At 44.0% G+C, this 25,273-nt stretch overlaps 1 protein-coding gene across 3 annotated transcripts in view; it reads right to left on the bottom strand.

The window, feature by feature from the left end:
• The window catches only part of ARHGEF3 (Rho guanine nucleotide exchange factor 3), a 299,011-nt gene that overhangs the window by 152,388 nt on the left and 121,350 nt on the right, over positions 1–25,273 (bottom strand). The window contains exon 1 of one of the 3 annotated variants that reach the window (XM_045862137.3): positions 19,143–19,299. The exons of the other annotated variants lie outside the window; for them this stretch is intronic. Within the exon in view, the coding sequence (XP_045718093.1) occupies positions 19,143–19,193 (51 nt within the window). The 5' untranslated portion in view covers positions 19,194–19,299. Of the gene's footprint in view, positions 1–19,142; positions 19,300–25,273 lie in introns of those variants that run through there. 3 annotated transcript variants of the gene reach the window in all.

Below are 25,273 nucleotides of genomic sequence, written 5' to 3'. Positions count from 1 at the left end.
GAAATCAACTTCCCAAATAAACTACTTGCACTTGTATCCGGGTATGTTTCTGTGGGACTGAGCAGAAGGTAAGCTGAATATAGCTCTGTGCTTCTAACACTGGAAGTGTACTAGGAGGCAGGTGAAGCCACAGAGTAAACACAGTCCATCAACTTGACTTTTCAGGAAGCCATGCCAGCTATTATTTATATATTTCAACAAGCAAAGAATGTCAATTTACATGAGATTTTAAAGATAAATCTGGGAAGAAATTTAAAATCAAGTGACCTTCACATCGATCTTCCCTCATACAAGACACACAAAGGGCTGAGTCCATTTCCCCTCTGATCAGAGGTTAGGAAGTGTCCAGAAGCCAGAGAGAGTCACAGCTCCTCCTTCTCCTGGCTGCATGGTCCACCCACAGTTCTCCTCCAGCAGACAGGAGTCCTGGTAAGACTCTATCAGGGGGCTTCCATATACTTTTACCAAGATCCATGCAGAAGGATGTTTACTGTAGTATTGTTTATAACAGCAAGATACTGGAAACACAATGTCCACCAAAAGAGACTGGTTAAATAAAACTAGGCTATTTGTATAATAAGAAACACAATGTTATTAGATAGAATAGTGTAGAGCCACACAATATATGGAAGGACCTCCAGGATGTATTGAGTTACCAAAATGATAATAATAGAATAACAATAAATGGTATGCATAGCATTTTTCCTGCTGTGTCAAATTCTTAAAATTAAAAGAGAAAAAATACATACTCTCATGTACATACATACATCCTGATATATGTATTAAATTTTTTTCTGTAAGGAAGCACATGAAACTGGGGACAGAGCTAAGCATGTGTATATGTCATTTTATTAATGCTATTATAGGTTATCTGGGTACTGAGACAACTGCCCTTTTGGTGATGGTTGTTCCCTTCTTTACGTATCTCTGTACTAAAGAAAGATGACACAGCTGAAACTGTTTTTTTTTTTTTAAATAGATATATGTAGGTAGATTGAAATTGGAGGCATCAGAATGAATTCATGGTTATACACCCACACACACACACAAAATTATATTTTTTCCCTACCCCTATCAACTGAGAGGTGAAAAAGTGTTGATACCCTAGCAGCTCTGAACACACCCAGCACCCAGATCTTGGTTTCTAAATACCATTCTCCACTAAAATGACCCAGGGCAACTTGGAGAAAAAGCTGATTCCAGGGTGAGGGCAGGGAAAATACAAGATGAACCTGGAACATCTTTCTGTATCAGGAAGTAATAAAGTGCTCTAAGAAGGATGGATAGAGTCACCAGCTTATAAGGCTCTCACCAGCCACGTCTGAGACAATCTCAGCATCAGATGAATGATGATAGTAATGTACCATAACCCACCAAATAAAATAGGAATCCATGAGCCCATGCTGACATAAATAACTAACTAATAAACAGAGATGAGATGATGGAGCATCAATAGATGCTAAAACTAGTAGGTTAACATTTCATGACAAATAGGACTCTTCAATACTTTCAATTTACTTGTTACCTAAAAAGGGAAAAATCATAATTTCACAATGGAGAAACTTACAAGATGCCACTTTGAATCAAAGCTAATGTCACCAATACTGGGACAAATTGATATCACAAATCCTTTGATGTGATGCACTAAGAAAGACACCATATCACTCCTATAAATATTCCTGTGAAAAATGCACACCCCCCAAAAAATATCCTCCCATAACTCTAGATATTTTTTAAATGCATAATCTCAATCTAAACATATGAAGAAATATTTAATAAACCCACACTGAGGGACACCATATAACATAACTGGCCTCTACTCTTTAAAACTCTCAAAATCAAGAAATACCAAGAAAGCCTGGAGAACTGTTCCAGATTAAAGGAGGCTAAAGAATACATAACAATAAATGCAGTGCATGACCCTGAATTGGATTCTGGACCAGGAAAAATAATAGCTGTAAAATATTGTGACCATTGGCAAATTTAAAAAATTAATGGATTAGTTAATATACTCTGTGAACATTAAATTTTCTGCTTTTGATAATTATACTGGATGAGAGGATGCTCTTATTCTTACACTGAAGTATTTGGGGCTAAAGGGACATAATGTCTGTAACTCAATCTCAAATAGGGGCAGAAAAATAATTTACATTTATGTATCATATAAATGTATACTATACATAGAATGCCTGTATATGGGTGTATATAGATATCCCTCCCCTCGAAACAATGTACGTGAATATGCCAACAACCTCTCTTAACCCAGCTCTTCTGAATGCTGCCTCAGGAGGCGCCTGGAGCCTCAGGAAAAGCCACAGACTGTCCATGTGCCAAAGACCCCTTATCCAGACCAACTAGAGTTCATTAGCTCCAGTTTTTAGAGTAGTCTTGACTAACTTGAGAATAATGCTCTTGGCAAAAGCCTGCAGAGAAGCCATCAGGACAATAATGTGAAAGCCAGTTACCATTTCTGATGAGCTATCTGGAAAGATGTCGACTGTGATTAGAGGGACATTTTCCTTCTGCAGCTGTCTTTGAAAGTGGAGAAGGGCCTCACCACAACCTCAAATTACAGGAGGGAGGCAAAGGGCCCCCAAATGCCAGGGACATGCAGGTATTCAGGGCACCACTCCTTTATGGCACTATTAGATCCTGTCAAGTTTTGAGTAAAAAGCAAAAGTTGTGGTGAACCACAGATGAGCTGCAGGGAGTGGGGAAGTACTCTGTGCTAAATTTTCTAATCCTGAATTTTTGCTTCAAAGCCCATCCCAATCACTTTTATCCTGAAGTCTGAAACCAAGGTCTGGATTTTGCAGAATCAAAGCATATTTATCCAGTATTTAATCTATTTCCCAGAAAATCAGTGTTTTGCGAAGAATAGAATTCTTTCATGCCCAGAACTTCCCTGGACATTTCTAAGGCATAACCCAGCACACAGAAAAGCCTCAACAAATGTTTGTGGACTGATATGTGTGAACAAGTGAATACCCTTGCCCACAAAAAGGCAAATATAAGGCCATAGAATTTCCTGTCAGGAAAATTAAAACACCAAGAAGTCCATCCATAAAATTTCATTTTTGATTCTCAGGCCCACAGTATTCAATTCTGACAACAGAAACTCAGGAACGACAAGAGACTCACATAAAAGAATTTCACTGTATGGGTTTATTCATTCAACCAATATTTATTTCATTGAGCACGTATTATGTGGTAGGTACTATGCATGCTAGATACATTGCTTAACAAAAGAGAAAAAGGTTCCTGCCCTCAGAAAACAATACGGTCTAGTTGGGGCCGGAGAGTCGAGTAGGGGACAGAGACAATAAGCCAGTAAGCAAACAAACAAGCTAGTTCTAGAGTACGAAGAGTTATGAGGAAAGTAAACCAGGGTAATATGAAAACCTGTGAAAGGGGGTAGAGGCAGAGACACTAGAGAGAGATGTCAAAGAGACTTCTTGGAAGACAGACATTTGAAAAGAAACCTAAATGATGGTATTGGAGCTAACCCAGCAATGATGTGGATACCTGAGGAGGAAGAGTTTCTTTCTTTCTTTTTTTAATTAATTAATTAATTAGAGAGAGAGAGAGAGAGAGCAAGCACGTACGAGCGGTGGGGGGGGGGGGAAACAGAGGGAGAGAGAGAGAGAATCTCAAGCAAACTCCCCATTGAGTGTGAGCCCTGCCCCCCCATCTCACAACCTTGAGATCGTGACCTGAGCAGAAACCAACAGTCCGTTATTTAACCAGCTGAACCACCCAGGTGACCCCAGGAGGACGTTTCTTTTTTTTTTTTTTTTTTTAAGATTTTATTTATTTATTTGAGAGAGAGAGCACCACGAGCGGGGGTTGGGGGGAGAGGCAGAGGGAGAAGCAGAGTCCCTGCCAAGCAGGGAACCAGATGCAGGACTCGATCCCAGGACCCTGGGATCATGACCTGAGCCGAAAGCAGACGCTTAACCGACTGAGCCACCCAGGCACCCCAGGAGGAAGTTTCTAAAGGCCTCTCATCATTAAAGGTTCAAGTTCTCTCCTCTCACAAGTCCCCCACACAATACCTAATACTCGTTCTAATGGGTCAGTGTCCCTGCCCACGTGGTGCTCCCATACCTGACCTCTGTTCTGATTGGTCAGTGCCCATGCATGTGATTGTTTACCTGGAATTGTGGCAATTTTCCTTCTCAGTTTATCTGAAAAGGAAACATGGGTGAATATTTATTCTTCCTCCTTTGTGTTATTTATAGCCATGAAAAAAGTCCTGAATTTCTGAAGACTTGTTAATTTCCTCTAAGACCCTGTGCGAAATCAAGTTGTGGGCCCCCTCCTACCCCCACCCTCATTCTCTCTGCTCTGAGCTCTGGTCTCCTATAATCCCAGTTCCTCTTCTTCCATGCTCCCTCATGCCTGGAGCCCTCCCTCCTCCCCCCTTTCTCGCAGTTAACCCCTCATCTTTCAAATGCCAGCCCTGTCAAGGAAGTATTCCAAGATGGGTTACAAACCAGATCGAATCTCCCAGTTATATCCTCTCAGCATCATGTGTTTCTTCTTTGTTGCACTAACCCATCAAAATGTCACCATTTACTTGCATGATTCCTTGATTAATGTCTGTTTCCTCCCTCAGAGCTGAGTTCAGTGAGTGCAGAAACCAGATCAACTTTCATCTACTGTGGCACATCTAGCACCTTCCACTGTGAGGGCACACAGAGTTTAATGCTTTGCTGTCACCATCTTGAAATTCTTAGAAATTTTTTAACAAGGGCCCTGCATTTTTGTTCTGCTCTGGACCTCACAAATTATGTAGCCAGTCCTGAAAAAGAATGTATAGGGACTCTTCGTGATTGGTACTCATTCTGATGCCACTTTTTGGTTCTGAGGCCACTATCCCTAAAAACCCAAAGCAAGTTTGATGGCCAAGCATCTATTCATTCAAATATTACACAAATATTTATTGGGCAACTCTACTTGCCCACAGAGTGGAGCCCTTCTGAGCACAGAGCCCTGTCCATGAAGTTGGCCCTACTCCTGCCTTCCGCTTCGAGGTCCTGATCCCGTGTCACTTACAGATGCTTCTGACTCTTCTGATATATCCTGGGGTATAGGTCACCCTGGACTTCACCACTCTCTGAACAGCCTAGGTTTCATGGGACAGGACCTCCCTGGCATGGGCCCAACCCTGAAGACAAGAAATTCTTTCCCCATTAGAACTTCAGTTCCACCTTTTGGCTCAAGTCAAAACAGAAACTCTATCTTGCAGAAGCACCTTTTTAATCTCCCTAATTTTGAAATCCTGGTTCTCCTCAGGATGTTGTAAAAGCTTGCCAGAAATGGCTCCCTGAGTTTGGCAACACCTGCCTGCTGTTTCAGCCAGGTTTATCATCGATGCATCTGTAAACGTTTACTTGAGGGGCCACAGACCCACAGTGTTGTTCTACTCATTGGATGTCTCCCACTGGCAAACTGCTGATGAATGCCACACAGTGAATTAAATTTACAGGCAAATTCAGGAACACCAAGTTTGTTAGCAAATCGTAATACCATATGGAAAGAAGGAGAGCAAAAATGGAGACCGATGTTACTCATCAGAACAGAGTGTCACCAATATGTTAGGGAGAATGCCAGAGAGAATTGGACATGAAGAATTTCAACATATTTTTGAATTCAGAGAAAGCAAAGTGATACTTTGCTTTATACTATTTGGGTATATACCTTGGGATAGTGTTTCCCAGAGGATAGGTCTGGTGCCTCAGTGGTTTGTAAGATCATGCTAGGCAGAGTGCTTACTGGTGTCTTAGTTTGCGCTCCACCCAAAGCAGATCCTGGGGTAAAGATTTAGGTATAAGATTTTTATGTGGGAGACAATCCCCAGAAAGAACTGTAGGGTGTGGGGAAATGAGATGGAGAAAGGAGGGAAGCCACTAACAGAGCAAGTGGGTGATGGTTACAGCCATGAGCACCCAGAGTTCAAACCACTGGGAACTCACCAAGAGAACTGCGTAGGACATTGCTCATAATTTTCCACTGAGGGATGAGGCGGGGCAAGTATTCAATCCACTAACTCCTGCCTCTCTTTAATGGTGAAGGGCTGGCTCCTCAGGATGTTAACTCCCTTGGCTGGAAATCCTCTCAGGTAGAAGGACACAGAAAGTCGTAGGTGGGTACGGGGGACTCTGTAGGTGATGTGGGTAGGGGACCTGGAGAGTCTGCTTTACCCACATCAGATCACATAATAAGAAAGTCATAATGTGGGGTGCCTGGGTGGCTCAGTCGTTAAGCGTCTGCCTTCGGCTCTAGTCATGATCCCAGGGTCCTGGGATCGAGCCCTGCATCGGGCTCTCTGCTCAGCGGGGAGCCTGCTTCTCCCTCTGCCCCTCCGCAGCTGGTGCTTTCTCTCCCTCTTTCTCTCTCTCTCTCGAATAAATAAAAATCTTTTTTAAAAAGTCATTATGTTTTCAATTCACTGGCCAGTCTGAATCCATCAAAGAGAAAGGCTGAGCTTGGGCTACCTCACCTTGAACGCCCACCTAAGCTTACTAACCTCAGTCTGTCTCTCCTGGGGGCAGAGGCTCAGATAACAGCACCTAGCTAGAATTTAGTTACATTGTTTTGTGCATATTTATTTATCTTAATAGTTCCATTCTATTTATGGCCAGCATACTGGTTTTCCACTTATCACAATAATATAAACTTTCCACCAGAGGTAAATATAAGAGAAAAAACTGTGTTGTTTTGTAGAAAATTACTAAGTATTTTTCATTGTGAAGGGCTAAGGTAAAAGGTGATCCACAAACGAGTGAGGTTTAGGAAACACTTTCTTTGTGGAAAATCCCCCTTGTAATTGTCACACAAAGTAACCGTCCCTTGTGTTTTCCCCGGGGCCAGCACAGAAAAAGCAACACTGTGATGCCTTCCCTCACCACCCTCCCCCGCCCCGGGGGATGACCACAAGGGGACTCCTTTTTCCCGTGCCTTCTGGAGAGGATCTGTAGCCTTCTGTCTGCCCAGTCATGGATTAAAAATGAAATTCGTATCTAATAGGTCTAACTTTAGCCACAGGAAATGGGAGTGCTTGGGACCCAAGGGGTTAGCCATACTTTGTTTGAGGATGGGCACATTATCTTTACTGAACCTTCTTCCTTCCCCTTTTTGGGAGAGGAGGGGGTGGAGGCAAAGGTTTGGGGAACAGACAGGAAGGGAGGCCTGCTGGATCTGTTTCCTGGTCTCGTTTGTGGGAGATTTCTACCCTCTCTGTTGTCAGTCCTGGCACTCAAATTTATGCTACATCTCATTAGGACCAAGCGGTGCCCACTTTTGAATGTATCATAAAAGAGGTTTTGATGACGGAAACCACCTTAATGAGGAATTTAAAAGCCCTCTATGTTGCAAACATCTAGACATCTTGACTGCAGATATGAAATGCCTTCTGTGAAAAAAAAGAAAATTTAAATCTCGTTTTTAAAAAACGTGTATTTGTCTATCTTCTCTGGCTTTACTACAATTTGCAGAAATCAGTTTTATAAATTTTTATCAGAAGCTGTCAGTTCACAACTAATGTGATCTTTCTCATAAAGATATCTGATGCATAAGTAGTAAAATAGAGTGAACGAGGAACAATTTTTAGCCGGTTGTTTTCTATTTTTTAAGGTCATCGAACTAGCTCTGTGACCTCAGGCATTTCACTTTCCCTCCCTGGATCTCAGTTTCATTATCTGTGAAATGGGGGAGTTGGACCAGGTGACCTCTAAAGTTTCCTTCTGACATTGTTTGGATGTGACAACATGTGGCCAAGGAGAATGCTGAGTGGGAAACATTTTCTAGGCATGCATAGGAGATTCTCGATTTTCCTCAAAATCACGGATTACAATCCTATCTGTAAGCCATATTTTTGAAACACAAGGTCTGTGTGCAGACCCCAGCAAAGCCTAGCGAACGGAACAAAGAAGGCGGCCCTTGGGTAGTGAGTAAATGGACAGAGGCACCTTCCCTGGGCACCTTTTGAGGACCCAAGGCTAATGCCAGCAGGACCAATGGTCAGTGGAAGAGAACAGAAAATGCAAGAGGTTAGGAGAAGAAAGAAAGGGAAGGAGAGTGAGCAAGGGAGAGGATGGGAGAGGAAAAGACAAACATACACACATAAATAGTCAATGCTGGTTATTCGCAGTAGTTACGTTCATAAAGTCTCTTCGAACAGTGAGTAAATGAACACAGGGCTAAGTTTCTGCAAGCCTCTGGTTACAACATGTTGTCAGCCAATCAAGACATAATCTTGCTTTATGTGTGTTTCTAGTTATAGACACCTTCTTTAATATATACTGTTGATTCATTGACATTGAACTCACAGGCAACAGCACTATAACTTGTACCTAAAGGAAGCCTACTGAACACACGTATATTCTCTGTAAAGCACCCAAGAGCCATCCTGTGCTTGGACAACACTTCATCGCTACCTCAGAGAAATTACATCTTAAATAATGACATCAACAGTAGCACAAAAATGTGAAAAACATGGTACCAAACAGATCACAAAAAAGACATTTGTTTACAGTATGAGAGCGGGAACAAGAAAGCACAATGATACCTTGACTGACCTCAGGTGAGAATGTGCCTGTTGAGTCATTCAAATTTTTTGCTGCTCTATTCGTGTCCGTGAATGACTGTAAAAGTGCTCTGGGTATTGATTTTGGGGTTACAAGTACATTTTAGCAAGTGGGCAAATACGGAATTTGTGAATGGTGAGGACAGACAGTATATGTATGATTCTGTGTGTGTGTGTGTGTGTGTGTGTGTGTGTGTGTGTGTGTGTGTGTAGACAGAGAGAGAAGTAAAAAAAAGAAACAAAATGCATGAAAGGAGGAAATGAGCATTTCACCCAAAAGAGCTTTGGATTTCACGGTGGGGTCAGGCCCTGCACAGAGTGAGAACAGTGTTACCCATGTTGCTGTCCTCTCCCCACACCCTTTTTAATCTGAGAGACACAAAGATGCCTCAGGCAGGACTGGCTATATCATTTGTAGAACTCAGAGCAAAATGAAAATGTAGGGCCCCTCGTCCGAAAATTAGTGAGTTTCAGGTCAGCCACAACAGAGCATTAAACCACACAGGGGGCCCTTCTGAATGCAGGAAGGACCTTGTGCACCTGAATAGGTCACAGGCTAGAGAAGCAGGCCCTGGCTTCAGGCCCACAGGGAGGCCTGAGTCGGGTGAGGACATGTGACTGTTCAAAGACAGCGCTTCACCCCACACTACACTTGTTTGCCCAAAGCCTCAGGTCTCAGCTTAATGCCTCAGATTGGGCTTTACCCCAAACACCAGCCCAGGCGGTGCAGAAAAGCCCAATTTCTCCTTCTTCAGGGCAGATCCACCTGACCCCAAATTACAGTAAACACCGCAAGAGCAAGCAAGGTTGACTGGGTGATTTCTATCTCAAATAAAGAGTGGGGGTCCCCAATTTTTTATTCTTTCCTTATCCAGAAAACCAGAGTACAGAACCTGCCTCTGTGTGTTCACAGATTCTCACACAGAAGTGCACGTGTTTCCTGGAGGCGAAGACTCTTTCTGAGTCATCTACAGTTCAGACTTCAGTAACTTAAGCTCTAAGGTGAGGAATGGGGTAGCACTGAATGTGGGCTTGGGGTTAAAACAAGATGATATTTCACACCCATCAGATTAGTAAAATTAAAGAATCTGACAGCACTAAGGGTTGGAGAAATGAGGACTCACATAAGGTTGGAAGGAGGGTCACAGATGGGGCAACAACTAGACAGCTTCCAGTCAAGCTACAGATGTACATTTCGTCCTGCCCAGCATTCCACTTGCAGGGAGCTACTCCAGACTAATTCTTGCAGGTGCTGGGCACTGAGCAACCCGTGCATGGATGTTCATAATGGCAAAGCACTGGAAGTAACAGGAATATCTATTCATACAGAAGTGGAAGTTAGGACATGCACCAACAGCCCTGTCAGTCAAAACCGATCCATCAAGCAAGCTCTCAGATAGATGCTCCGGCATGCCTAGCTCATGCCTCCTACCTCATTCACATTTGGATAGTACATTTGTTTTCCCAGAGTTTACTTGATCCAACCAGAATCATAAGTTCCCTGGGCCTCCTTGCTTTCAGACCAGTGGTTCTCAGATTTTTTGGTCTCAGGACCCCTTTACACTTTTAAAAATTACTGAGGGCCTTGAGGGGCTTTTGTTTATGTGGGTTATGTCTATCAATATTTACAGTATTAGAAAAGAAAATTGAGAAATTAAAAGAAACCGTTCTTTTAAAAAGTAGCAAGTGTATTACTTGTTACTCTAATTAACATATTGTAATGAAAATTAGGGGTGCCTGGGTGGTTCAGTCAGTTAAGAGTCCAACTCCTGATCTCAACTTACGTCTTGACCTCAGGGTTGTGAGTTCAAGCCCCATGTTGGGCTCCACGCTGGGCATGGTGCCTACTTAAAAAAACAAACATATTTTAATGAAAATTAACTATATCTTCAAGAACAAAAACACAGTGAGAAGAGCAGCATTGTTTGACACTTTTACAACTCTCGTTACTATCTGGCTGCATAGGAGACAGCTGATTCATACATCTGCTTCTGCAATCAAGCTGCTGTGATTGTTATTTTGGTAGACACATATAAAGAAAATCTGTTTTGTAGTGATGTGGTTCATTTCTAGGTCTTGGGGACTCCTAGGGCTCCAAGGATCACACTTTGGGAATCACTGTTTCAAATCATTCTCCACTTTGCCCAAAGTTGTCTTCCACAGAAGCACAATCATATCATTTCCTGCTTCCTTCAAACTGTCAATGGCTGCCTGTTGTCCAAACTCTGCTCACAAAACCCTTCCCATTTGGCCATTCCAGTGCCTGTCCAAACTCCATACCGCCCTATTTTATATACTGAGTACTCTGCCCACCACTGGGTACATACAGATGCCTGAACCTATCCTGCTTGTTCGTGTCTCTGAGCCTCAGCCTTCCTCCTGCCATAAGGACTCCTATGCATCTTTTGTAAGTCAATCCAAAGACCACCTCCTCTAGGAAGTCTTCTGTGATTCACCCTTCTCTTGGAGTTTCCTTTTTTTGTGTCTTACTTATTTTTTGGCTAGGTAATTCAAGTGCATGAGATTAAATTCCAAAAAAGATATACTCTCCCATGATAAGGAGACCTCTCTCCCACCCCCAGCTATCCCTCCCTCCCCCAGGAGGCAACCACGGTGATAGGCTCCTCCTGCCTGCTTCCAGAGCTGCTCTAGACATAAATAAGCAAATCATTTCTTTTACCCAAACAGCAACATACCGTGTACACTGCTCCACACTTGCTTCACGCCATATCTTACGCAGCCTCCGTGCCGTCAAACACTGGCCTTGTTTTTTCAATAGTTGCCAATTACATTGTCCAAATGTACCATAACTTATTTATCTAGTCCCCCATTGACAGGGTATATGTGTGGTTTTTGATCTTTTGCTGCAGCAAATATCCTTCTACATAAACCAGTCGACACACATTAAATAGACACTATAGCATTAACATCTACAACTGGAGCTGCTGGGCCCAAGGGGTATATACACTTGAAATTTGATAAATATGGCCGAACTGTCCTCCATTAAAACTGTTCTAATTTATCCTCCCACTGGCCATACATGGAAGGTCCTGTTGCCCTTCCCAAACCGTGTTATCCTACTTGTTAATCTCTGCCAAGGTGGCAGATGAAAAATGCTACCTTGTTCAAGTTTAGGTTGCTGTTTCTCCAACAGGATCCAATCTCTAGAGCTGTACTATCTGTATATGAGAGGCACTAGGTATATGTGGCTGTTCCCATGTAATTTTAATTCATTCACATTGAATAAAATTTAAAACTCAGCTCCTTAGCTGTACCAGCTACACTGCCAGTGTTCCAAGGCCATCTGTGCCTAGCGGTCTCTGTAGGAGACAGTGTAGGTACCACCATCATGAAAAGCTCTACGGGACAGTCTGCTCCAGACCCCCACGGCCCGATGGCTACCACGAGCCACACGTGGGTACTGAGCACTTGAAATGGGGCTCGTCTGAACTGACATGTGCTCTAAGTGGATAATACACACTGAATTTCAAAGACTCTGTATGAAAAAGAGAAAGTAAAATGTCTTCTTAATTTTATACGGGTAACATGCTGAAATGCTAATATTTGGATATACTGGGCTAGATAAAGTATTACAATGAATTTTGCCTCTTTCTTTTTCTTTCTTTCAATGTGACTACTAGGAAATTTTAAACGACGCATGTGGCTCACATTCTACTTCTCTGGGAGAATAATTCTCCAGAGGGCACAGCGCTCTATTGAGACTTGGATGTTAGCATTTTTCTTTTTAATACAGAAATAAGTGTAGTCACCAGTGCTGTAAAGAAAAACAGACTCATGGGATTCTCTTCTTCCTCCTCGCCCTTCCCCGCCCCACGCAGACAGGGTGGGCAACAAAAAAAGAAAGGGCGCAACGATCCCGATGACGAAAGATCAGCCCTAAAACAAACCAGTGCACTTCCCACCTGGGCGGCCACAGGCAGGAACCAGTGGCATCGCTGACCCTGAGCAGGGACTGATTTCCTGGTGGCTGTTAAAACAATGCAACAGAGAACAAAGTGCCTTCAAAACTAAGAATAGAAGAATGACTCCAAGTAAGATTTCCAGGACTCCGCAGGAACAGATTCTTCCCCTGCACCGACCCTAACCTGCCTTCCACCCTTGCTTTGGCCTGGCCCCTTGGCTTGACAAGTGTCTCAGCCCCAACGGTCCTGCATTCTCAGCAGTCTGTACACACAGTTCTGGGTGACGACTGGAGGATGGAGTGGGAAGGGGAGACCAGCGAAAGAGGCGACAAGGGCTCTGCCCTAAAGGGCTCACACCACAACGGTTCTGTGGTTGAGACAATGGCATGTATGTTTCTGTCATCTGTGTCTTTGACTTGGGATATGAAAGTCAAGAAAACTCAAGTTTTGTAACATGATCTATAAATTCGATCGATCAGAATGACACTGTTTTCTAACCAGGTACTGAGTGAACGAGACCTAATTGTATGTGAGCATAAGTTACCTGCTTGGAGGAAAACATTAATTTATTATTATTATTATTATTATTATTATTATTAGCTGTGTGCCTTTGGGCAAGTGGACTAACGTCTCTGGGTCTCAATTTTATCATCTGTAAAATAAAGGGGTTGCCAGAGAAAATGATAACACTAATTCAAAAAGAGATATGCACCCCCATGTTTATTGCAGCATTATTTACAATAGCCAAGATATGGAAGCAACCCAAGTGTCCGTGGATAGATGAGTGGATAAAGAAGATGTGGTACACACACACACACACACACACACACACACACACACACCCTGGAATATTACTCAGCATAAGAAAGAATGAAATCTTGCCATTTGCAACAACCTGGATGGAGCTAGAGAGTATTATGCTAAGTGAAATAAACCAGTCAGAGAAAAACAAATACCATATGATTTCACTTATATGTGGAATCTGAAAAACAAAACAAACAAACTCTTAAATACAGAGAACAAACTGATGGCTGCCAGACCAGGGAGGCAGTGGGGGGATAAGCAAAATAGGTGAAGGGGATTAAGAGGTACAAATTTCCAGCTATGAATTAAATCACAGAGATGAAACGTACAGCATAGGGAATACAGTCAAGAATCTTGTAACAACTTTGTACGGTGACAGATGGTGATTACGGTTAACATGATGAGCACTGAGTAATGCACAGAATTGTCAAATCACTATGTCATGCACCTGAAACTTTGTATGCCAACTATACTTCAGTAATAAACTTTTTAATAAAAATAAGTAAAGCAAAGGGGTTGGATTATATGAGCTTTCCTATCTAATCCTGTCCAAAAGTGTTGTGAGCCAATGCATATGCAAGCAAGATATCACTAACCCTTTCACCTTCATTCTCTCACTCACTTGAAAAACACTCATTAGGCTGGCCATTAATTTGAGCCAGACCCTGAGCCTGACTCTGGCATACAAATATGGAAAAACATCTCTTCCAGTGGATGAAGGTCTTAAGAGAGGGGAGGAAAAAGAAGGAGAAGGGGACAGGAATGAATAACTCGCAGAGGAGTTCTTTACCTGGGGCCATGGATCTGCGGAGAAATTTTCAAATCTCCGAACAGTTTTCTGAAGAGAATATTCAAAAAGGCATGTGACCTCCCAAAAAGCAGAGGGCTAGGGATTTAGAGAAATGATGATAGGCCAGGTACCATGCTAACTAAATTCTTAATATGTGATGGGTGCTTAAAGAGTTAGCACCCAAGGCAGTGTACAAAGTGTATGAGAACAAGGGCATGAGGGATTTGAACTGGAGCCTTTTTGGTGTAAACCCTGCCTCTTTCCCCACATCAGGGATGATCTCGATTATATGCATTTAACAGGCCAAAATAGTATCCTGCTTGTTTGACCTGGGATGATTGCACCTGCCCAAACAGAGTTTGGAGGATAAAAGGCGATAACCTCTATGAAATACTCATCACTAGTCAGCACTCCAGAGGTACTACAGATACTCATCCATTAGACATTTGTTTAGGACCTACAGCATGCCAGCCTTGGGCTAGATGTCCTCATTATCTTCATCATTTACTGTGACTATATTTATCCTCCCCCAACATGGCAGAGTGCCCCACATAAATGAGGGCTGAATGAGTAAATAGCGATGATCTCTGTGGTGGATTAATTTATTCTTCAGCGAACTTCTATGCTCTCTCCTGACCTCCATGGTTTGGTACTCTCACTTGCTCTGACCAATGGAATATGGGTAGAAGGGACAGTGGACCAATTCTGAGCCTAGACCTTAAGGGATATCTTATATTCCTGCTTGCTCCTCTGGGACCATCTGACCTCTGCAGGGTAAGAAGATATGCGGGGCAGACCGCCCCCATCAACCTGCACAGCTAAGAACATAAGAACAAATACTTGTTGTTTGCCACTGAGCTGGGGTGGTTGTTACTCAGCAAAAGCTGACTGAGACGGCCTCTTTGACCCACATCCAGAGATTTCAGGCCGAGCGTGGCCTTGACTTCTCTTACTTCTCATTAAGGAGGGATTTCAGCAACTAGATTATTTCATGCCTCTCTCTGCCCCATTTCTCTGGGCTGGTAATGTCCCATTCAAAGAAGATAGAAAAGGCTACAAAGACCCATAATTTGGGCATTTCAGCACCTGGCACAGAGATGGGCACGAGGCTGGTTCTCAGGCACTGCCTGGTGAATGAAAGGACGGGTTGACTTTATTCATTTTGGTGGGATGAGCACTGTGGACACTGGTAGCTGGCAGCAACCTGGGTCTCAGATGCTGTGGTCCCTCAAAGTGCAGGAAGTGGCCGGGGAGAGACACAGTATCACTTCAGCCCACATGCAGTAGACCTGGATGTATTTATTATAATGTATTTTAGGAAACAATTTCAGCATTTAGTGACTGCACAACCGAAACCAAGAGTCAGATGCTTAACCAACTGAGCCACCCTGGCGCCCCAATCATAGCTAGCATTTCTGAGCACTGACACAAGATGCACTGTTTTAACGGTTTCACGGGTATTGTTTTATAAACTCCTCATGGTCATGATCTCCATTTTTGCAGGTGAGGTAACTGAGGCCCAGAGAGGTAACGACCCTGCCCAAGGTCAAGTGGCAGTGAGGATTTGGACCCAGATGGTCAAGCTCCAGGATCCAGGTTCTTTTTTTAAAAAAATTTTTATTTATTTATTTGACAGAGAGAGAGACAGCTAGAGAGGGAACACGAGCAGGGGGAGTGGGAGAGGGAGAAGCAGGCTCCCGGCCGAGCAGGGAGCCCGATGTGGGGCTCGATCCCAGGACCCTGGGACCATGACCTGAGCCGAAGGCAGACGCTTAACAACTGAGCCACCCAGGCGCCCCAGGATCCAGGTTCTTAAGAGCAATGTCTCCATTGGAGAACTTGGTACCCAGTGAGGTTCAGCATTGCCCAAGGTGAACTGCAAAACCAGGAACTTGAACCCCAAACTCCTGACTCCCAGCAAGCAACTATCCTTGCCCCATGAGAAGCAAGCACCATGGCAACCACACCTGCAGTTTCTGGCAAGGGCTGGGTGGGGTCTGCAGGAAACAAGGGGGAGAGGTGGTAAACGCCACAAGGAAGACTTGGAAGGGAAGAGATGGGGACATAAACAAGGCTGCCAATCAGAGGCAGATGCTCAACAGATGCGGAAAAGCTACAATATGGACAGAATTATCCAGAAAAAGGGCTGACAGAGCAAGGGTTTTGGCACACAGGAGCTGCTTCCAGAGCTCTTCCCAAGAGACCCACCCACCCCAGTCAGCATCAGGAACTAGTTTTCCCTAAGTGACATCCACATAGTCTATATTTAGGTCCTAAAGTCACCCATTGTTTCTGTCTGGGTGGACACAGGGGGTCACCACCCTGACCTCGCCCTCTCCGAGTCATATCTCTGTGTGTTCTATCAAGAGAGGCCTTTTTAGAATCTGGTTTGAATCAACTTCCCCTTTCATGGCTCCCACTTGGTGTTCTGGGCAAGCTGTAAAAACATGGCTAGAGGGGTGCCTGGGTGGCTCAGTTGTTAAGCGTCTGTCTTCGGCTTGGGTCATGGTCCCAGGGTCCTGGGATCGAGCCCTGCATCGGGCTCCCTGCTCAGCGGGAAGTCTGCTTCTCCCTCTCCCACTCCCCCGTTTGTGTTCCCTCTCTCGCTGTGTCTCTCTCTGTCAAATAAATAAATAAATAAAATCTTTAAAAAAAGATTAAAAAAAAAAAAAACACATGGTTGGAATTGGGGCTTTAAAGTGAAGTACTGACCTTCTGTGGAATATGCTTCCTTCCCTCAACAAAATCAAACCAGGGCCACGTTCATCTTTGTGGATAGATGTTTCACAGCCCTGGCACGGCTAAGTCTTTACACACTCAGGATTCGTGTCTCTGGTGCCCACCAACAGTCTGCGGTCAACAAGACTGGGGACGTGGATCACATTTGCTGAGTGCTGGCTCTGTGCGAGGCACGGTTATGGGTCATTTCATTTATTCCTCATGACAATCCTATAAAGTAGACACTATTTATCATCCCCATTTTTTGCAGAGCAGAAAACAGACTGAGAGACATTTGGTAACAGGCCTAGGATTGCATGGCTAGTAAGAGGCAAAGCTGGGATGCGAACCTAAATCTGTGTGGTCCTAAAACCCATGCCCTCAATCATTACACCCTAGCATTTCTCCACCTATCCAGAACTCCCTTGGCCAAATCTCAGAAGATGGATTTATGAGATCTTTGAAGTGTTTCTCCCCTCCCTTTCTCTCCACCACATCCATTTACCAACTGACCTCCCACATCCAGCCCCAATTCCTCCAGATCCTTTCTCTGGAGACTCTCAGAACCAAGAAATAAAAATGTATTCAGTAATATTTTCAAGAGCAAAATAAAGGTCAATGGCCACCCAGCGAATTACATTTTTAGTTCCAGTTGAATCCTTGGGAAATCTATGTTTAAATGCACTCACTTAACTTTGAGATAGGAAAGATATGAGAACTATGTTTGACTTTTTGTACAAGATATTTGCATACCTTAGATTCGTTATCAGAACTAAAATGAGTTTAGAGAAACTTCCATTTGAGAGGTAGGAAACTGAGTCCAGAAAGGGTAGTGATTTGTCTAGGTAACCACTAATTGGACCATAGCAAACATCAAAACAGGCTGATTTGCCAAAGGATAGAAAGCAAAGTATTACTGAAGATACTGCAGGTGACAGGCAATGTAGAAAGGGCTCCATCATTGAAATCCTCATGCAGCACCTAATAGCTAAGAATGTCATTTCTGGATCCATTCTGCCTGAGCTTGAAGCCTGATCCACTGCTCCCCAGGTAGGTGACCTTGGGCAAATTATTTATCTTCCCTGAATCTCAGTGTACCACCTAAGAAATGGGGATAGTAATAAAAGCCAACTCTATAGTGTTGTAGGAATTTCATGAGCTAACGGGAGTAAAGTGCTTACTCATGTGAAAAGTATCTAATAAATGTTAGCTAGTGTATTATTTTTCATTTATGTTGTACTAACTATCACTAAATTGTAGTAAGTCATTTTAAATGTATCTGTATCTCAAAGACTCAAAAATGATTATCAGGTGAGTAAACAGCTGGATGAGTCGGATGGGAAAGGAGAAAGACAGTAAAACCATCCAAATCACATGAAAAGATTAAAAATGTATGTCTAGAATGGTCACGTATGAGAGTGGGAATTAGCATTACAAAAATCAGTCTCAGAATTCTGGTGAGAGGAATAGAAAAAGCAATGGACACTTTCTTTGGAAAATAGGGGTGGCTTATCCAAAGCTTTAACACCCACCCACAAACCAAAGGGACAGAGGGAGTAACCTTCAGGCTTCCTAACCGTTCTTCAGCCCATAGAAATGCAACATTTTCAGCCATTCCTTCAGACATAACCAAACCAGGTACCAACACTCTTAATGAGAACACCAGTGAGTCTGAATCTCCCCTGATAATAATATCTGACTTCATCTTCTCAATGATGAACACATTCACAACACAAGACTCACTGTAAGGAAACCTACGAAAAAGCTGTTCCAAGCAGAATGAACTTCCAAAATTGATTTCAGCCATCTTTCAATCCAAAGGAGAAGAAAACATCTTGGAAATCCACTTTGTGACTTTAAAAAACTCCCCAAACAAAAAACACCAGAAGGCAGATGCATCTTTTCCCCTTGATTAACTGAAAACAGATCTCTTATAAAAATTAAAATACTAGCATCGTGAAACAAAGGGTGAAAGACACCCTCCCCCCCACCCCCCACCCCCCCTACTCTCTCTCTCTCCTCCAATCACAGAAGCTAAAGGAAGCGCTAACAGCTAGGCACTCAACTCACCATCTCCAACCAAGCAACCATTGTGGTCTTAAACACAACCACACAGCTCTTTTCTGATTCACACTAAAGTGAGACAGGAGTCTCCCCGCCAACATCCCAGGTGTTTTTAACAGCAGCTCCCTGCCCATTTGCTTGGGAGGTGCAAGGCAGCTTCACCCTCCCGCACCTCAGCTCCTGGCACCGCCCAGCCAGGCATGGGTGGAAGTGGGTAGCCCGTCTATCCCTGGCTCTGCCGCAGGGAGCTTACCTGAGCCCGGACAAAGAAGCAGCACCAAACCATGGGGCGCTCCGGCCTCATCCACGCAGAGTCCCCCGCCCCTAACTGCCACGGAGCCTGGCAGACGGGATTCTCTGAGCTGAGCAGAGCATAGTTTCCCTGGAGGAACTCCTCCCCGCCACTTGGGCTGCATGACAGGAAGTGACAGGGGGCCATCAGTTACAAGTGTCAGAAGCTGAGACCACACCAGCCAAGAGCTCCCCACCTCCGGCGGTTTCCTCACCCGCTGCTGCCTTTTCAGGGCACTGTGCCTTTGGGCATTCAGAGAGAGGCACACCAGAAATCCAGTGTCTGGCTGGCAATCCCCAGTCTGGAGGAAACACACAATGCTCACAGGGTCCCCACCTAAAGCCATGCCGGGCACTCCGGCAGCTCTACAGAGCTTGCTGCTAGGACATCAGGCTTCAAGTCTGGAGCTCTGCAGACCCAAACCCAGCCATTGGCGTGAGACAGAGAAGGGATGCCGGGAGAACTTTGTTCAGAGGGGGAATCAGTAGAGCCAGCGGCCCTGCCCAGGACACAGAGCCCTCACTGAATCCCAAGTTCATAGCAACTCAATAAATGAGAGTGGTGGTGAACACCACACCCATCTGTTTCTTTTTTTCTCTTAGGCAAATCTCCTCTTCAGAGCCCCCTTCAAAATAGCTGCCTCTGGAAACCTCCCTTTCAGCTTTTGACGTGGACACAAAAGGCCTTACCGCTCTTCTCAGAGTTATTATGGAAATAACTCATGGCTGACATTTCTCATTTTATGAAATGGGATCTCACCAGAATGAACACCTTGCCTGGCTCACCTGCCTTTTACAAAACCCAGACTCTTTGGGTGAGATAGATTGTCTCACAGAGACCTGCAAGGTTTCAGGCGAAAACCATGCCCTGCTCATGCCCTCTCCACAAACAACTCAACCCCCTCACCCTCCTTGAATGGTAGAGGTGGGTCTCAAATCTAAGGAGACATAACTTCAGCGCAGCTTTCAATTATTTATTTTTAGTTTCTAGTTTTCTAATGGTGTAGTTTGATTGGCAACTTTTAGCTGCAAAGATTCAGGCAAAAGTCTCTCAGGGCTGTTTTACAAATGCCCAGATTTTTAAGAGCTTTGACTTGTCTGAGCCCTGAGTAAAGTGGGGGACCCAGCAAAGAGAGAACAAGCTTCCATCTAAGACGGGACTCCAGAGCATCCAAGCAAGCAGGCTCTCCCCATCCGCTAAGGGCAGTGACCTGGCCCCTAACAAGGGCCTCAGAAGAGTGCCTTGTGACCTGCAGGCATTACAGAAGAAGACACCGGGCTCTGGAAGCACAAGGATGAACCAACGATGACCGGAGAAGTGCTGCCAGGATTTGCAATAAAAGTATTGAGGGGCCAAGAAATAACTGAGCCTGGCCAATGCATTTTTTTATGGGGACAAAATCTGGAAAGCTTCTTAGAGCAAGAGACACATGGGTAGAATCTGAGGGGTTTTCTAGGCAGGAGAATTGGCAAAGGCAATAGCAGGAACATGCAGGCCCACGGGGTACTCTGCAAGAAAAGCAAATACTTTGAAAGCACTGCTCCCCGACAGACTTGGGTCTTGCTTCAAAGAGCCTGAAGCGGTCCTATCTGTTTGGAGAAAGAAGGAAGTGAAATGATCATGAAAAAGGCTCAGCCCTTTTAGGCAACCATCTGGGTCACCTCAAAGCCCACATGTGGTACCTACCAGGTCTGGCACTCAGGAAACACTCGGCGATGTGTGCCAAAAAACAGCAGTGCCCACAAAAGATGGGTTTCAGCTCATCCTTGGGATCCCCTATTTCCAAAAGCCTGACTCGCCACAAAGCAAGCCTGGGGTAGGTGGTGGCTGGTTGGGGTGGGGGAGTAGGCATTCCTAAAAAGGCCTCTCACCCTAGCCTCCTGCACAGAAAGGGACCTGAATTCGTACAGGCCTATAAACAAGCTGAGATTAGACAGCTCAGCTAATGAAGAATGCCAATCTCCTGAGGGCCAATGGAGGTTCCCATAAGCCCAGCCACTCCTCTCCTGGAGGATTTTCAAACACGCCACTGAATGGAGCCCCAGCAGCCAAGGCCAGGATCACCCCCAATGAGAGTCCAAAGGAAATGTTAAGATGATCACTAGACTTTACCTCTTCTCTGGGGGAGGGAGGGCACATTCACATCAGCTAATCTAAGAATGATTAAGCCTGACTTCTGGTTGCTGACTATGAATGAGAAAGAAGAACTGAAACCTGTGGGCTGCAACACTTCGTGGAAGAGGTGAAATTGAGTGGGTCCCAGGGCAGGTAGCTGTGAAGGAGGGAGCACAGGTAGGAGAGCCAGCAGATACCCCTGGCAGGAGAAAAGGAGGGAAGGAACAGGGCATGGCCATCTCCTCTGACATCCCTGCTTTGATCAGAAATGAGAACTCCAGTAATGAAATTGGTCCACGCAGAGGGCATCTTGATGGAACATTTCAATAATCAGAGGCTCCTGCCATGCAGAGTTCAAGTTCATTTTTAGCTTCATAATGAAAGTTTATAAAGGAACAGGAATGTGGGTTTTCTCTACAGGGCACCTAGGATACAACCAAGTATTCAAATATGTTTTTCTACTAATTTTTCAATTTTAAAAGTAACATGGTATTAATACATTCAAACCATACAGAAATATATAGTGTAAAAAGTGAGCCTTCCCAAAGGCCCTGCTTTTTTTCTCCACCTCAATCCCATTTGCCAGAGTGACCCATGTCAAAGCCAGCTACAGATAAAGGGGTTATAAACCCAAATGCTTTCAGGGCCAGGGGTCAGGTACCTGAAAGAATAGCCTGGGTGGGCCCTGGGGTGCCCCTGAGAGTATTGGCCCAAAGTTCCAGCTTCCGGGGGTCCCAAGGGACTACTGGTCCAGGGTTACCAGACATTCCAGTTTTTCAAGAGAAGCTGGAAATCCCAGGTTATATGTAAAATCTCACAATGTTTAAATGCTGGCAATGAATCCACCATTTTAAAAAGTGCCATACAGACCACACAAAACACAATTGCTGGCTGGATACGACCCAAGGACCACCAGTTTGGCAATCCTTCTAGACATTTCCTTCTGTCTAAACACACACAAGTTGCTGTGTACAACATTTTATTTTTTATTTACATTTTTCAAAACTGGAATGGTAACATTATTCTACCACTTGCTTTTTTCACTTAACATCCAGAGCATCCTTCTAAATCGTACACATTTTAGACCCATATGGCAGCACATGCCACGGTATGGAAGTACCCGATTCATCAGCCCCTAGCCTGTGAACTTTCTGCAAACAGGAGAGATGAACTTGAAATGTTGCCTCCCAGTTACTTACTCTTAACTCTGCCACCACTGAGAGCATCATTCATGATGAAAGCGCACCTGTGTGCAGATATTAAAACATCCTAAAGACACAGTTACTAAAACCATAAACGGTGACTGCAGACTTTTGATGTTTTAATAGGAGTTGCCATGAAGTTTTTCATTTGACCTTCACAAGTATCCTGAGATAAGCCTCCCTGTTATCTCTACTGTACAGATTTTTTTTAAATGGAGTCTCAAACGGTGGCAGGAGCCTGCCCAAGAGGGCCTAGAGGTGGCAGGGTCAGGAGTGGGGCCTGGGTGGTCTGACTCCAAGCTCCTGCTGCAAGCATATAGCCCCTGGAACAGACAGCCAGAAACCTGCCCTAGGATATTCTGGAACTTGACATATGGCAAATGTTGGACTGCAAACCACAGGAGGAGAGAAAGATAGCTAACAAATGGGATAATTCATTTCTTGGAAAGAAAAGCCTCCTTTTAAAAGCCCTACTTCACACTGTCCAAAATAATTCTACATAGATCAGAGTGAAACGTTAAAAAGAAAAAAAAACCTATGAAATTCTGGGGGCGTAGGTTCTTAAAGTATAATATTTTTCTCTAAGTGTGTGGAGCTGAATCATTATATATTTATAATGGGGAAATACCCATAACGCACCTATAATGCAAAAACTGGCCCCCGTTTCCCCACATCTGCTTAAATAACCACATTGCTAGCGAATTCTTATTGAACTAGTAGCAAAATGTGGACCTAGCTAAGGTGCCACCACATGCTTCCTTTCGGCCCTGGGACTCAAAGGGATGTGTTTCCTGCACTGTTATTCTATATATTTCACCGTATTCTTCTGTTGAGAAGTTTCAAGCAGTTTTCTCACCAAAAATATTATAAAAAACATATTCATCAGGGTTGTGAGAAGTTCATGTACATAAAACAAAATGGTGAGATTTCAGTAGAATTACTTCACTAAAAGTTGGTGACTAACGGTGGTTTTCTCCATGTGAATTTTATTCTGGTTCCTCAGTCTCTTTCCTATTTGTACCTAAGAAGCCATAGATTTCACAAAAGCTCAGTGTTGGCTGGGAATTTCAGGGTCTTTGACCATATTCCATTCGATGCCTTACATTTTTGTTTATTTTTAATTTTTTTTTTTTTAAAGAGAGAAGGGGGGGCACCTGGGTGGTTAAGAGTCTGCCTTCGGCTCAGGTCATGATCCCAGAGTCCCAGGATCAAGCCCCATGTCAGACTCCTGCTCAGCAGGGAGTCTGCTTCTCCCTCTGCCCCTCACCCTGCTCTTGTGCTCTCTCTCTCTCTCAAATAAATAAATAAATCTTTAAAGAGAGAGAGAGAAATAACACACATGGCAGGGGAGGGCAGAGGGAGAGAGCGAATCCTCAAGCAGACTCCCGGCTGAGCATGGAGTTCAATATGGGGCTCGATCCCACCACCCTGAGATCATGCCCTGAGCGGAAATCAAAAGTCGGACACTTAACCAACTGAGTCTCCTAGGTGCCCATGATACTTTACATTTTAAAATAATTCCACAACCTGAATTGAAAACTAGGTGGTGAAAGAATCTCATGAAAATGGGATGGCAGTGGGGACCAAATTAAAATAGCATACTGCACATAGATTTAACCAAGATTCCAGTATCAGAAAATCATTATTTCACGGATCTTTTGGTTTTGGATGCTACTGTCAAATTCAAGTAAGACTAAAAGAAAAAAAAAATGTATGTTGTGGTGGAGAGGTGAGGTACAGTAATACCCACTGGTGTTACTAGGTTGTCAGGAAGGCATCATGCAAGGCAAGTCAGTGAGAAATAAAAAGGGCTTCAAAGTATTTCGAACCTGGGAGTTACTTGCGGTCATGCATTCTTATCAAATATCTACTCCTCAGTGCTGGAAGTGTAGTTAATCCAAGCAAAACTTGAACAACTGCTCTGCCCCCTTTCCCATGAATCACCAACAAATGGGGGGTCCAGATCCCGTTCCAGGCCGGGGCTGCTTATATGCAAGACGGTTTAACTCAAACGACTTGGACCATCTGAAAATGTTGATGCTCTTCTAGAGCCCTGCTTAATATCCCAGCTCAACAAGATTACAAAATGATGAGAAGAATGTGGGAGCAAACCTGGCTGCCCAAGGTCAAGAATGAATAAATAGAAAAGTCTTCATCTATGGTTTCAACACAAGAACTAAAAATAAATGAGGCTCGAACATGGAAGTCTCAACAGACTGCTAATCATGGTTAATCTTGAGGGCTTATCTTGCTGGTTTTGTTACGAGCAATAGCTTGAGCACTGTATTTTTCCTCTCTAAACAGATCTGAACTTTTATAATCAAATTCCTCACATTATTTTGGCAACGGACACGCAGGCGGCTATTTTAAAAAGCGAATCCGAAACAGGGAAAGCTGCCTTCCGATGTGCGCTGTGATGAAGCAGCACCCTAGGGTTCCCTCTCCTTTATGAACACAAGCAAGCATAGCCTGAAGCTTTCCACAGGGAGCAGATGGGGGTGCTAGCAAATAAGCCCATTCGATTTATTGCTCAGGAACACAGACACCCTGAGTACAGCTTTTTCAAAGGACTGTCTAGGTCTCTTTGTTATACTATCAGTTCAGAGTGAAACTCCAGTGGGTTGCTGACCTCTGCCCAATTCTTAGGAAAAAGAAAAGCTTAAAAACTGATTAGCTGGGCGCCTGGGTGGCTCAGTTGGTTAAGCAACTGCCTTCAGCTCAGGTCATGATCCTGGAGTCCTGGGATCGAGTCCCGCATCGGGCTCCCTGCTCAGC

The sequence above is a fragment of the Mirounga angustirostris genome, unplaced genomic scaffold, assembly GCF_029215605.1.
Source record: "Mirounga angustirostris isolate CCGP_5_RB_7025 unplaced genomic scaffold, mMirAng1.0.hap1 SCAF_1, whole genome shotgun sequence".
Taxonomy (NCBI): Eukaryota; Metazoa; Chordata; class Mammalia; order Carnivora; family Phocidae; genus Mirounga; species Mirounga angustirostris.
Note: the sequence above shows the minus strand (reverse complement) of the source record. Positions and strands in the feature narration are given on the sequence as shown.